Source organism: Diadema antillarum, unplaced genomic scaffold, assembly GCF_040938485.1.
Source record: "Diadema antillarum isolate AM-2024a unplaced genomic scaffold, OU_Dant_1.0 scf00000208, whole genome shotgun sequence".
In the NCBI taxonomy this organism is placed as follows: domain Eukaryota; kingdom Metazoa; phylum Echinodermata; class Echinoidea; order Diadematoida; family Diadematidae; genus Diadema; species Diadema antillarum.
This window is the reverse complement of record NW_027271097.1, coordinates 1,637,547-1,652,466: the sequence shown is the minus strand read 5'-3', so window position 1 is coordinate 1,652,466 and position 14,920 is coordinate 1,637,547. Positions and strand designations below refer to the sequence as shown.

Here is a 14,920-nt window from a genome sequence, read left to right as displayed (position 1 = left end):
GTATGCCTCCTCTTACTTCCTGCCTTGCTTGGGACATTTGACGCAATCAAAAGGATAGTAATAACTCCGGCATAATAATTGATTTTCAATCTTCGGTGTGTATCCTGTTTATAAGTGCAACACTGCGAGAAAGGTTTCCCACGAAAGTTTCCCTAGTGAGAGTTAAGAATAAGAAAATGAAATCATCAGCGATTAGGTAAAATAATATATCAGTTTTGAGAAATACATGTACATTTGTAGAATGAAGACGGATCCAATTCTTTAAAGGAAGCATAGAAGTACAGTTAAAGGAAATCCTGTTAAATCGAAAGCTGAATTTTGCTCGATTTTCGTGTAAGGGGAGGGGGTGGGGTCCCAAGAGAGCTTAAGGGCTTATTATGATTAGTGACAACACGTTGGTTTTAGGTTGCCCTATATCTTTCATTGTTCTCATTTTTCCTCCTTGATCGTCCTCCTCCTCCTCCTCCTCCTCTCTATTCCCTCTCCTTCTTCTTTCTCTTCTGTTTGTTACTATATATCATCATTATCATCATCATCATCTCTATTCTTATCATCATTATCGTCATCATCATCATTCTTTTGCTTCTTATTTTTGTGTCTCCTTCGTCTTCAAAGTTTATTGGGCATATCATTTTTTTTTTCTTCAAATCATATATGCTTGCTCTTCCGTGTTGTATTTCGCAGCTGCTTATCCAGGATATCGTTCGAGTTAGTTTTATGGCAGGATCTATGCATATAGATAAGTAAATCTTATTAAGGCCAATATGACGTCATCCTTCCCAGAGCTGAGGGGATAGCCCAAACATATTCTGACATATAAAAGCAATACAGCACGTACAGCCTATACTGCAAAATATGTAAGCATATTATTCATGCACTTTTCTATCGTTTAACGATCCAGACTTAAGTGATCATCACTCTAGATTGATTGCGATCGAAAGATTTTCGCGCAAAATGCTCCGGAAATCTGAAGAGAGGTCGCGTCGACGTAAAAGTGGGCGGAGTCTTACTTGACTGCGGATGATTCGGGGGAGGCCTGTCATGTCTTGAAAACTGTGTCATCATTTAGCAGTCATCATTTAGCAGACGACGCGTTATAGAACGAAACAAAGTAAAGCAACGCGTAAAACAAACAAAGCGCAGGTTTTTTTTTTTCAACCTGCAGTTTCAGAAAGATAACATCTTATAGCCTGTAGTAAGGCCTACTGTGTTCCTTTAAGTTGTCCATTGAGATTTTGTATCTTTGTGGTTTTAATTGTTATTGTTTCTTTTCCTCTCCTCTGTATGAAGGAAAGGGCTAGATAGAGAGAGAGAGAGAGAAGGAAAGAAAGCAAGGAAAATGAGAGCAAGAAAGAAAGGAGCTAGGGAAGGAAAAAAGAGAAAACTGCTCTTCTCCTATATACTCATGTTACAAAGTGTATGTTCTAAAGCTAAAGAGTTTGCAGCTTTCGAGCAGAATATCCAATAAGAATAATGAGAATAGATTTCGTGGGTTCAACAAACTTCTTCGGTGATGATTTCCTGCCATCTAGTAACAAGCCATGCAGTTGTACTTTTTTTTTTCTTGGCGGACGTCATGCGTCACGTTTGAGAGAACATCGCGCGCCTTTTTTGTTGAACCTTCTTTGTGCGTTTCTCATTAGATCTTTCTTTATTAGCTTTTTCTTTTTGCAAGCATTCCTATTTCCCCTTTTTATCATCATTCTATTTTTGCTCTCTGTCCTTCTTTTGCTTTTTATTCTTCACCTCCCTTTTCTTTATATCCCTTTCTTACTTTTTGTTGTTCTCTGTTTTTGTATAGTTGAATCTCTTCTTTTTTTTATACAGTCATTTATCTGCATATCGTTTGTCATCCGCTCTTATAGTAAACAGTATAAACAACTGAACTAAACGGAGGAAAATTTAGATCATCGCCAGATTAACAGGTTGATGTGTAAAGGAAATGCAAGGAAGTTCCACCAGATTCCACTCACAAATCAAGCGCAACCCCAGTAGCTGCGGCGGAAATGCGACGGCTTTGTCGGTGGAGTGTACGTGATTCGCAATTGCCGCTGAATTATACTTCATACTTTCATCGCACTAAAAAATGTAATACCACAGCTATAGTCGAGGAGGATTCTTTGCCGGAAAACCTGGGATTATTTTGTTTCTCATGTATAGTCCTACAGAGCAAGTACCGTTGTTTTACGCAAATATGATGGCTGCAGAAAACTTCATATCAAAATATTAAGTTGCATTTTCACCTGCTCTCCACCCCTCCCTCCCTTCCTCTCACGAACAGTTTAATGGTATACTCAGTATTCGAAAATAACAGTTTGATATTAATCATAAAAATGAAAACCGGTTATCTTTAAAATCATATTTCTTTGACTGCTATAGATTTGTCATTGGCGACGCTTTTGACGAATGATGACAATATTATGTATGCTAATTGTGATGATGATGATGATGATGATGATGATGGCGATTATGACGATGATGTGGCTATAGGCCTACTGCCATACACAATTTGAAAGCACTTTAATAAATCGCATACTAATTTGCAATTATGATAACAGTAAGAACAACATCATCAATTATTGTGTCATTGTTTCATTTTTTTAATGTCATCAGACCGTGCAGAGATGGAATGACCAGAAATGAAGACAAAGTTAGTATATCAGCATGCTCATGGAAAATAATGTCAAATATATTTTCGATATTGATAACCTCTGCAAATTATTTCCTCTGTATTAAATTCTGCGAAACCGTCGACCGTAGGTTTCACCTACTGGTATATTATACTTGTGCGGAGGTAATCAGATGATAGTTAGTTCGTTCTTGAACGATGCGTCCTGATGGCATACTAGCGGCTATGAGCGGAAACAATGAAAGTGATTATGACCCAGGATATTATAGCACAGTGCGGTATACGTTTGGTCCCTGTTTTCTCATCAGCGACAGTACACATTGTAGAGGACGTGAAAAGGAAAAGTAATTAATATATAATCTATTGTTCTACGTTACGCATTGTTTCAATATAGTACACCGAGATCACAATAAAGAGTGCATTAAATCGATGCATATTATAGGTTTTCCCGGCCAATTTCGCACTTTTTTCAGTCCAATTCCTAATTGCTGCATTCAATTTAGCACAATTTAGCCTAGATGGCATGTTGGGTACTTCAATCTTATAATCTTTTCATTCAAATTCATTTTGGAGCATTCAAACTACCCTTAACATCATTCGAATCAGCACTTTTTCAGTTCAAATTCGTAAGACAAGCACCATTTCGCAAATCGTTCATTCAATTTAGCAGGATATAGTCACGTGATCACGTATACGCTTCGCTCGTTCATTCGAATTCATTCTTGGGCATCCAATTTCGCATTTACTGCATTCTTAGCAGACACGTTTATGCTTTTATTTTTTTCCCATTTTCATTCATCATATATTGTTTGCAAGCATCTTAACATTTCATATTTTCGTATTCATCCTTTATTCCGATATCACCTTTTCAACAGTAGGACCTATATACTTCCAAAATATGTGTATGTGTTTTATAATGTTCGATAGCATTATTTCATTCACAGAAACATTAATCTTAAGTTTGTTTTGACACTAATTAGGAGAAGGAGGTTTCAACTTTACATAGTGATTATTTCTTTCATCTGTACATGTTTCATTATTTTCATTTGGTGGGTGCTATATTGCGTTAATCATCATTAGGAATAAAGTTCTTGGATCAGCTCTAGCCATCAATTTGTCACAGTTATTACCCTCAAATGCTTCTATGATTCTTTCCCTGTCTTCTTGAGAGATACGCCTGTATCTAACTCGTGCTGCCATGACAGGACATAAGAAAGTGAAGTGAATCTATGGTACTGGTGCATGTATAGTTCTGACAACATGTATGAAAGAAGAGGGGCGTTACAGAACAACAAACTTGAGTTATTAAGGCTGCGTTCACATAGAAGTATACTATTCGGGTATTCGGGCTCGTTTTTCGAGGGCACGCGAATAGCTTGAATCGAACGATAGGATTTCCTCACACCGGTTCACATAGGAGGGCACTATTCGAAAGTACCGAATAGCTGCGAAAAGTATAGCAAAGTGGGAATCGAGTTTGTTCGATTTTCTTGTAGCGTATACCGTCTCTCGTTTATGAAATAATGACACTTTTGGTCTGGATTTGCCCTTTAGCAAAAAATAAGCATGTAGACTGACATTTTGATGCAGTTTAGAAATTGTTAATAAGATTTGCTGGGATGTAGGAGGAAGAAATCCTCACTGCATGGGATGGTGAGTTGACGGCGCGGTTGATGGTGTACTCGGTGCCCGAATAGCGAATACCGAATAGCGAATACCGAATACTTCTATGTGAACGCAGCCTTAGGGTCAAAGATATCTGTACTGTATACTTAACAGTGTGTGGATGAAACAAAAATTAACATTAAAGTACGTATAAATCAAGGTAATCTCGCCTTTTCAAAATAGAAATAACATTAAGCCAATTTGAATGAACATGTTTGGAATTTGACTGCCCATACGCGAAATTAAATGACTGAAATACCATTTTCCGCCAGTGCTGGTGAATTTGAATGACTGAAGGGCACGTGCCCATTGGAATGCCCGTTTTACGAATTCGAAAGGCACATGTGCGAATTTCATTGATCGAAATGCTAAATTGAACGAACAAGCTGCCATTTTGAATGACAGAATGTGCAGTGACGAGGATTTTCGCTAAATTGAACGAACCTTTTATCAAATGGACTGACAAAAGTGCGAAATTGGCCGGGAAAACCTATATTAAGAAATAAAAGTTGTCAAGGGCTTTTCTATGAGAAAATTGTCATTAATGGGAGAAATTCAGCTAAATTGAAAAAGAAAGAGGCAAAGTAGGCCTCAACACTTTTTGACTGAATTCAGTCAAAAGATTAAAATCTAAAAGCCACGACATATATTATCTTTAGTTTCTTTTGTTTTCCACTTTTTTATGTATATCAGTCCATCAATTATATAATTTGTTGTATTTCACGTGTAGTGGGAATGCACCCTACAAGGTACAAGCACTGCTTTTTAGCATTCCTCCCCATTTCCATGCAGCATTTCCGTATACTGAGAATATTTTGTAAACTTGTCCTTTATCATGTATTATGATGAAATTTATGTATTCAATTTCTGTAAAATTAATATTTATATGTTTCTGTTGGAAATGGAAATATGAATGAATGAATGAATGAATAATATCATTGAATTAATTAATTGATCAATTAATGAAACATTTTTACTTGTAGATGCAATGAATAATTATGTATAAGCTTGTTTGAGAGATATTCAGGTCGACTATTTCAGTGCTTCACAATCATTTCTTCTTCATGAGGAAATACTCGCTTTTTGAAACATAATTTTTCAGCAGTGAATTGAGGACCTGAATATAAGAACGACCCAAGTCCAATTTTTGGCCAAATTCAGTTTGACATGGGAAATTGTAGCTTATGCATGGACTCATCTTGTGTATAAATAATAAATCCTAATTACCCCCGGAAGTGCCTGAAATAAATGAGTTAAATCTTATATGAATGTAAGAATGAAGGACTTGGGTCATTCTTACATTCATATTATAGCGCCCTCTCTCGTCCTTCTCTCATCTCTATAGCAGAATATCATGTATATGAATCAAAGAACGACCCAAGTCCATCACACAAAATGGCCTCTCCGCAATTAATGTAAATATTAATTGTCATAATAATATATGTTCTAATTTGTATATACAATGTTGCCTTCCCATCAGAGTTAAAGAGAATATTATTGGACAAATAAAAAAGATATGAAGTTTTTTTTAAGTTTACTCGAAATGGTCTTCCATGGACTTGGGTCGTTCTTATATTCATATACTCAATTGTGAATGTATCACTAACAGACCAACTCTACCGCTTTGAATGAGAAATGTGGACTACTATTATAAACACCTTAAGAATGTGACATCTGGACCGGTATTTGTTTTGTTTTGTTTTTCACGTCTGCGTGGGCACAGTTCCTCTAAGAGAAAATGCCATGTCGAAAATAAGTTGTACATCTTTTTTTAAGTGTAAAAATTTGAAATGGAAACCTTTCTTCAGTGTTTTAGATGTATCCACCGCGATGATAGGTTCGTCGAGTAATAATACTGATAAAAAGCATTGCAATGGCGTAAGTCTTTAATCAGCACTGTGTCATTTTGGTAGTATAATGTTGGAGCAATGCTCAGCCGAGGATATATTATGCTTTAGGATTAATATAGGGTTAGAGTTTACTCAGATCATTTATTACCCTACGGGACACCGAGATCAACTCTAGCCCTAACCCTAATCCTAAACTGAGTAAACTCTCACCCTAATCTTAAAGCAGATCTTCGGCTGAGCATCGCTCCAACATAATTATGGTACCTGTCATTTTCTACACATTTTATCGGACTGTTAAAATAAACATAAATTTTCAGAGACCCGAATCTCTCAGGGTACCGCGCGAGACAAAAAGTGTGCCATGGAAAAATGCCGGAGCGCCATCTTGCGACTAAACCCCTCTTTGATTATGACAGAAACATGGCAGCGCCCTGTGCCAATTTGGACCTGCATGTAAATCTGGAATTTAGGTGAATATAAACCCCCTCTCTCACTAACTAACATTTCAAGCAACAAAACCATGAAAGTAGAACGCTCTTACAGTGTTTGTAAATTGCCATTGTAGGGTCTAGCTAAGTTTTTGTACCTAGTAAATGTCGGATCAATTTTGCTAGTCCCACTAGTTCAATCTTATGTCTGTATGTGAACCGTTCGGGGCGTTATAGGTGTGATGCCATGTGGACACGTCTCACTGAACTTTCTAGTGGTATTACCCTACCATGCACTCACAAGATTGAGTTAATCTGCTTTAAATTCATTGCTAGATTAATGCAAAACTCAAGTAAATATCTGACTCAACCCTGTCATCCATCATCCATGACACTTCATCGACAATGACGGCATAAATTTAAATCCATAATTAATAGCGTGTACACAACAACATGAAGTCATCAGCATATTTTTAAGAGAGGAAAATTTAGATCACAGATCATGCTGCATGCTATTCTTGTTTACTATAGGTAGCAATACATCACATGTAGAACACTATGCAACAGTTTCAAAAACAAATGAATTTCATATCAAATTCATAGCTGTCTAGACAGAGGAACTGACAGAAATTAATACTTTGATGTTGAGTTTGATTGAATGGTGATGGTGCAATGGTGGGTTACAATGTACTGTAAAACATGATATATTCGCGGCATGAATTTTTCGCGAATTGGAGCCGACGGCCTTTTTTGCGGCATGAAATTTTCGCGAACTGCTACTGGCATTCTCTGCATGTAGTGTAGACAAGAACTTTCGCGTGCATTTTAATTTCGCGAATCTTGGCACTCACGAAATTCGCGAAATTAAAATGCACGCGAAAATTCCTCGTTTTACAGTATGCAAAACAAAAGAAAGTGCATTGCATACCCACCACTATTTCTGTATGAGGGCCATTTAACTGATCAGCCACAAGAAATATGGATCTGTTTAAGTTATGGTGAACTGTCAACTCTGATACCTCTCCTTTTTCTCTCTTTTTTTTTGTGGTTTAAATGGGATGTGTCATGAATGACAGGTAGGCCTAAACAGTATTTTGCTTTGGTACATGTATAACTATTGTATAGATTGTAAATTTTCTTTGTTTGCTTTTTAAAGTGGAGGTGCAGAACTTTTGTTTGACAAGGTGAAGCATCATGCCGTCACTCTGAAAAAAGGAGAGTCAAAGTGTAAGTGTATTGCAGTCTGTAGTCTTCATGTATCATGGGTTTTTGCCTTTTTTTTTCTTTTAGCAATTTGTGTGTGATAGTGCTTGGAAATGATTCATTCGTTTAAAATCCCTTTTATCAGTACTTGCAAAACAGTACCCCATGATTCAGCATCTCATCACCTCATTCTTCTTGTGTGTATGGTGCATTTTTGGTTTCAAAGTTGAACATTCGAAAAATAATTGAATATAAACATCCCAACATGGATAAAACAAAAACAAAAACAAAATGGAAAAGACTGAAAACATGATTTGATGTTCAGCTAACCAGTTGTGATTTTCATTCAAATAGTCAAATAGAAAATAACCTTTTTGGTTTTATAAGGACAAAATAAAAATGCATGCATGTAAAACCTTGCTTGGCATACATTTATGATTTTCATATGTTCAAAGGGTTGGCTCTTTGCATCTAAGTTTCTTATTGAAGATTGTTTTTATGCCTCCGCCACGAAGTGGTGCCGGAGGCATTATGTTTTCGGGTTGTCCGTCCGTCCGTCCGTCCTTCCGTCCATCCGTCCGTCCGTCCGTCCTTCCGTCCGTCCATAATGAATTTTGTGGACAGGGTAACTACCAAAACCTTTTGAGGTATCCTAATGAAACTTGGCATGTATGTGTATTAGGGTGTGAAGTTGTGCCTATCAACTTTTGGGTGCACATGCTCAAGGTCAAAGGTCAAAAGGTCAAGGTCAAATGCTTAAAATTTTACTATTTCCCCCATATCTATGCAATGCCAGAAGATATTTTCTTGAAACTTAGTGTATACATGTACTACCCAATTAAAATTCTCTGGTGAAAGTTTGGGGTCATGAGGTCAAAAGGTCAAAGGTCAAAAGGTCAAGTAAAATGTTAAAATTTCACTTTTTTCTCTGTATCTTGGAAATTGTTCAAGGTATCTTCATGGAACATAGTGTATATGCATCTACTGACTGGCAGTGGTTATCTAGGGAATTTAGGGTTCATGGGGTCAAAGGTCAGGGGTCAAAGGTCAAGGGCAATACTTCAAAATCTTACTATTTTCCTTATATTTATGCAATGCCAGCAGGATATTTTTTTTTTTAACTTGATGTATGCATGTCTAACCCAATAGAGATTCTCTGGGATTTTTTTTTTGCCAAGAAGGTCAAAGGTCAAAAGGTCAAAGATCAAGTGAAAGTGCTGAACTTACTTTTTTCTCCATATCTCGGAAGTGGCTCAAGTTATCTTGAAACTTAGTACATGCTGAATTTATGTATGTTCTGCCTGACAGTGCTTCTCTTATAAATCAAAGGCCAGATGAAAATGATAACAATTTACTGTTCAATACAGAAATTGCGCTTTTTCTCCATACCTTGAAAATTACTCAGTGCATAAACTTATGAAATGGTCAAAGTCAAGTTAAAGTTCTTAAATCCCCAAATACATGCTCTCCTATTCATCCAATTAAACATAGGTCAAGGAAGGTAAACATTCAATACATTTGTGACAAACATGTCATTTTAATATTTTGCCAATTTTGTGAAAATGTAATCACACATTGTCCACATGTACTATAGACCTATTAGGAGAATCATGCATTATGGCGGAGGCATACCAGTCGCCATAGCGACATTTCTAGTTTCTTTTTTGGTTTTTTTTCCCTCGGTACCTATCCTCTCATAAGTTTTATGAAATGCAGTGCATTTTTGATTTTCCAGTTCCAGGTAATGATCTATTACAGTACATCTGATATTCACCAGTGGTTGAAAATCGAAAGTGTACATGAAAAACTTTGAAAAAGGACCTAACAAAATCAGCATTAGATTTTGAAGTTTTGATCTGAAATTTGACAGCAGCATACTCTTATTACATCTTTCCAATACTTGGTCCATTGCTACCAAGACACATGTTAAACTTGCTGTTGTCTGTCTTGTTTGGTTTTAATACTCTTTTTTTTTTAAAGTATACCACCATCCTCTCTGTGTACTGGGATATACGATAACGTTATGTATAACTCCCTCTGCGTTTGAGTGTCCGTTGTATGGCAATTCCTTGCTGATAAGATAATAGATTGTTAGCAGATTAAAGTACATACATTTAGGATTACAGGATTAGCAAACTATCAGAAATTTTTACATACATGTACCTGACATTGTACTGACAAAACTTGGTAAAGTTGGATGAGCAAATACATGTATAATGCAGGAATTTGGTTGAAACTACTTTTTATTTGTCTTCATTGCCTCCATATTAATAGGACTCACTATGTGCTCAAGTTGAGTTTACAAAATTTGGTGATTTACAATTTCTTGTCCAGGTTGTTGTTCTTCTTGTATTTCCATTTTTTTCCCCCTGAAGTGTGTAATGTGACAGGGTAATTGACTGATAGAATTACAATGGGCATGGACCAAATCAGTATGCTGTGCACCGCAGAAAGCATTTGTACGACATTTGGGGGGGGGGGGGGGGGGGGCATTTCATCAAGCGCTTTGTCAGATATTTTTTTTTGGACAAAATTTGCTCTCAGCCAATCAGATGCAAGGATTTTTGAAGCTTAAAACAATTTGTCATAAAAAACTTACAAAATGCATAATGAAATACCCAACATGATGAACTTGTGATGCTTTTTTTCTATTTAAGCAAAGCACTGGTTGTTTGATCATGAGCATGTATGTTTCTTGTATAGGGACATTAAAGGGACTGTTGGTTTGGATTAAGGACAATCTACTGAAGGAGAGACCCGAGTTATTCATTCAGGGAGACACGGTGTAAGTATTGTCTTGAGATGATGTTTAGCATTTAAAATTGTGGATTACATAGGTATCCTCTCTACTCCTTAGGTAAAGCATACCTAGGAATCGTACAAATATGTGTGTGGGCATGTGTGTACAGTGTACACACTAATCCACCAGTCGTGGATTCATGCTTCATTGATACAATGTACTTAAATACGAACAGAACAACTTTTCTGTGTACCAATGGAAGTTGAAATACTCTGCAGTCTACAGCAGCGATAATTTGGCCTACAACCAGAAAAGAAACAACAAGCAAACAAACAAGTACAGTGCACTCCCATTATAATGAGCATGGTTATAACGAAAATCCCATTCCAAAGAAGTAAATATGTAGGTCCCAAAATTACCATCTATATAAACTATGTCTTTGTATACTTTATCTTTTTTGTGTTAAATACATGTAACTAAATTTTGTTGTAACAAAAGAAAATTGCCTGTCCTGAAGACTTTTCTGTAAACGTAAGTCAACTGTAGATGAATAAATGACCAATTGATAGTACAAAATGTATATCTATATATTATATATGTATATATATATACATTTGTACAGTATATACCTAGCATGTGTTAATTGATGCTCAACAGTGCTTCACAGTACATATAATATATAGGTGATGTACATGTAATTCACAGGTCTTGAAACAAGAGAAAACAAATTATGTCATATAGAATGTTGTTTGCTTACAGGCGACCAGGAATATTGGTTCTTGTGAATGACGCTGATTGGGAATTGGTGGTAAGTGACAATGACTGTTTATCAATTGATTATAAATCATTTTTTTTTAATGTACAGAGCTTTCATCACGAATGAGCTATCAAGGATTGTGTGGAAGTAAGAAAGACGATAAGAGACACAATTAGAATGCAGAGGCAGAAAATACTACAAATATTCCATATGTGTTACAGTGCAAACTGCTTTCTGCTACAAAACTTCAAATTCACTAGTTTAATTCAATAAGTAAATGCATAAGTAACACCAGAAAAAATGAATACGAGTAGCAATAACAACAATGGAATCGGTGTAATCATAAAAATTCAGTGATATTAAGGATGAAAAAGAAAGAACATGAAGGAAGCAAAAGAGAAAAAAGAGGACATACCCATTATCCTGCAACATAATAGAGAAGAAACAAATTTTATGGTAGATATGTGTAGTTATACACTGTACATGAAGTGACAAACAATTGGAGTTATTATTCAAGGAGGCAAACACATTTCCTCTATAGTACATACAATGTCCAGTGATTCTGTGTACAGTTGAACCTCTCTTATCCGGCCTCCCTTTATCCGGATCTCTCTATTATACGGACGCAATCTCGCCGTGATTTTTTTTAAAAATAATTACTCGAGGAAAGGGGGATTCCCAACTCCTTGAGAACTCCTACACAAACACACATGAATTACATATTACTTCCAACATGATTAACAAACATTACATCAAATTTCCTTCCAAATTGCTTACCTTCAGACATTTTAACATCCCCAAACATCCCCAAATGTAACAATGAAAAGGTTGCAGTATACACATTACTACATGTGGTACTACAATGGGCTACATCAGTACATGTGTATGTATATATATGTACATGTATAAAGCATTGAGTCTCCCGTATCCGGCCAAATCCCTTATCCAGATGAGCCCCGGTCCCGACTTGTCCGGATACGAGAGGTTCAACTGTATTTTCATCCTTTTTTTCTCTCTTTTGCAGGGGGAACTAGACTATGAAGTCCAGGAAGGGGACAAAATAATTTTCATCTCAACGCTTCATGGAGGCTAGAGTTATTGTGATCTCAATACTGAGTTCGCATCCAAACCTGAAGTGAGTCTAGTGAACTTGGTCTATGTTTGCAATTCAACCTTCAAACGGTTCACTTCCAGACAGAAAAAGAGGTGACATTTGCTATAATGGCTTCGAATACCAATAAGGAGGAACAGTTGCCAAAATCCAAACAGAAAGTGGACCTCAACAAATCAGCGCTCCGCAAGCGCCAACCTCGTCGCCTGCCCAAGAGAACCAATGACATTTACGTGACCCGGAAGTCGAATTTCGCCGGGCAGCTGGAACGCTGTGAGAAACTCCTGGATGCCGGTGAAGCGGAGATTCACATCCATGGACTGGGCGCTGCCATCAACCGGGCGTTGAACCTCGCCCTGCAGCTGGAGAGCCGGGCTCTAGGGACACTGCAGCTGGCCGTCAGCACGGACACCGTCGATCTTGTCGACGATGTGGAGCCGTTGTGCGACGATGCTGACTTTGACGTTCGAGAACGCACAAACTCGGCAGTCCATATTCGACTGTTTCGAACACCGAGTACAAAAGAGGACAGTGCAAGTGCATGACACTTAGTTGTGACATCATCATGCCATCATTAGTCATATGTTTCTGGCAGTCAGCCAGGAGCAAATGAATAGATTGCAGGGTGATATGACAACAAGTGTGCACTCACATCATTGTTCTGAAATTATGTCATTTATGATATTGGGCTCTTGAAATTGAATCATCATTAATGAAAGCTAGAAAACATGATTGTCAAGGAAGGCAGTAGGAGCAAAAGTTTGTACATATGGAAGATGCATATTTCATTAAGCTATCAATAAGATACAGTTGAAACTTATGCTGTAGTACCGTCACTGTGGGGTTTTTTTCCCATTGTGTGGTCTAGTGCTCAAAGAACAGAACACAAAGCTAAACCAAATTTCTTTAAGTCAGCGAAATATGAGTTTACCCTGTAGAGAATTGTGGAATCAGTTACTATGAATACTAATCTACGACATGGAAAACAAAAATACAATGTGTATGTAAAAAGGCATACTGTTATGAACCTCGTTACGCTCTGTAATGTTCGTAGAGGGTGATATTCTTTTCAATGTACAAGTGTGAATCATAAGGAGAGCCCACTATGGTATGCAACTTAAATTCCTTCATGTGTGTTTGTCTGTGATATGTACAACAGTATGTGCGTGAGAAAGAATAGAACAGAGTTGTTTGCCATTCATACACAGGATCTAATTTCAGTGAAATATTTAAAGCAGATGGGTTCTGTTGACTCAAGTTATACAGTGTCATGTCACGTTTGTGGAAGTACAGTTGTATTCGATATCCTTTTGATACAAATGCTGTCAGGGAGTGTACTGAGCAAGTTTATGGTAGACCAGAGTCAGAAATCACATACTGTACATGTACATATACATGTAGACTCTTGCACAGCAGTGTAAAATTATTTTGTGTCAACTACAATGATATGTTGCACATAAAGTCAATAGAAAAAAGAATACCCAGCGGCGGATCCAGATTGGGGTGCACCAGGTGCATCTCCTTTTTTTGTTAAAACAAAAGAAATAAAAAGGAAATATGGGGGGCATGCACCCCCCCCCCCCCCCTTTTATGGAATTCTTGGACCCACACCTGATACGTATTTAAAAAATAGGTACATTCTATGAATCATGTTCATGCATCTGCTTACTATGATTTCACAAAAAGACATTGACATGATTGTTGCTGTTTTATGCGATTGATCCCAGCAATTCCTCTGTGGCTTCATCAAAAATCCAATAAAATTTTAAATTTCATCATGTTCTGAAATGTAAATACAGTTGAGCCTCTATTATCCGGCCTCCCTTTATCCGGATCTCTCTATTATACGGACGCAATCTCGCCGTGAATTAAAAAAAAAAAAATAAAGACATACGGGAAGAAAGGGGGATTCCCAACTCCTTGAGAACTCCTACACAAACACACATGAATTACATATTACTTCCAACATGATTGACATACATATTACATCAAATTTCCTTCCAAATTGCTTACCTTCAGACATTTTAACATCCCCAAACATCCCCAAATGTAACAATGAAAAGGTTGCAGTATACACATTACTACATATGGTACTACAATGGGCTACATCAGTACATGTGTATGTGTATGTACATGTATAAAGCATTGAGTCTCCCGTATCCGGCCAAATCCCTTATCCGGATGAGCCCCGGTCCCGACTTGTCCGGATACGAGAGGTTCAACTGTACATGTACATGCCTCATTCATGTTATTTTTTTTTATATCTGTTTAAAGAAGTCATTAATGATTGTTTTGACTGTGCGGCGTGTATGTATGCATTTTTTTTTTTTAATGTGTTTGTGTGAGAAAGTTGTTGGAAAAACAGGAAGAAAGAGCAGTGAGGAATATTGAGAGTGATAAATCATGGTTACGGGATGAGAACACAAGAGGGAGCTAGATTAAATGAACAAAACATGACTTTCAGTACCAAGCGTAGGGCACAGCACTCCGTTGAAAAGTTGGTGTGTATGTGGGGTGTATACAATGTATTTAATGTA

At 37.1% G+C, this 14,920-nt stretch overlaps 1 protein-coding gene across 1 annotated transcript; it reads left to right on the top strand.

The window, feature by feature from the left end:
- Positions 1 to 7,759: 7,759 nt before the first annotated feature.
- On the top strand, positions 7,760 to 12,945 carry LOC139724202 (ribonuclease P protein subunit p20-like). The gene is made up of 4 exons (XM_071635346.1): positions 7,760 to 7,799; positions 10,479 to 10,560; positions 11,275 to 11,323; positions 12,297 to 12,945. Exon 4 carries the CDS (start codon positions 12,494 to 12,496, stop codon positions 12,926 to 12,928), a length of 435 nt encoding a protein of 144 aa, XP_071491447.1. The 5' UTR covers positions 7,760 to 7,799; positions 10,479 to 10,560; positions 11,275 to 11,323; positions 12,297 to 12,493; the 3' UTR covers positions 12,929 to 12,945.
- The last annotated feature ends 1,975 nt before the right edge of the window (positions 12,946 to 14,920 follow it).

Coding starts and splice junctions, on each gene's coding strand:
- LOC139724202 (XM_071635346.1), top strand. CDS start 12,494: ATGGCTTCGAATACCAATAAGGAGGAACAGTTGCCAAAATCCAAACAG.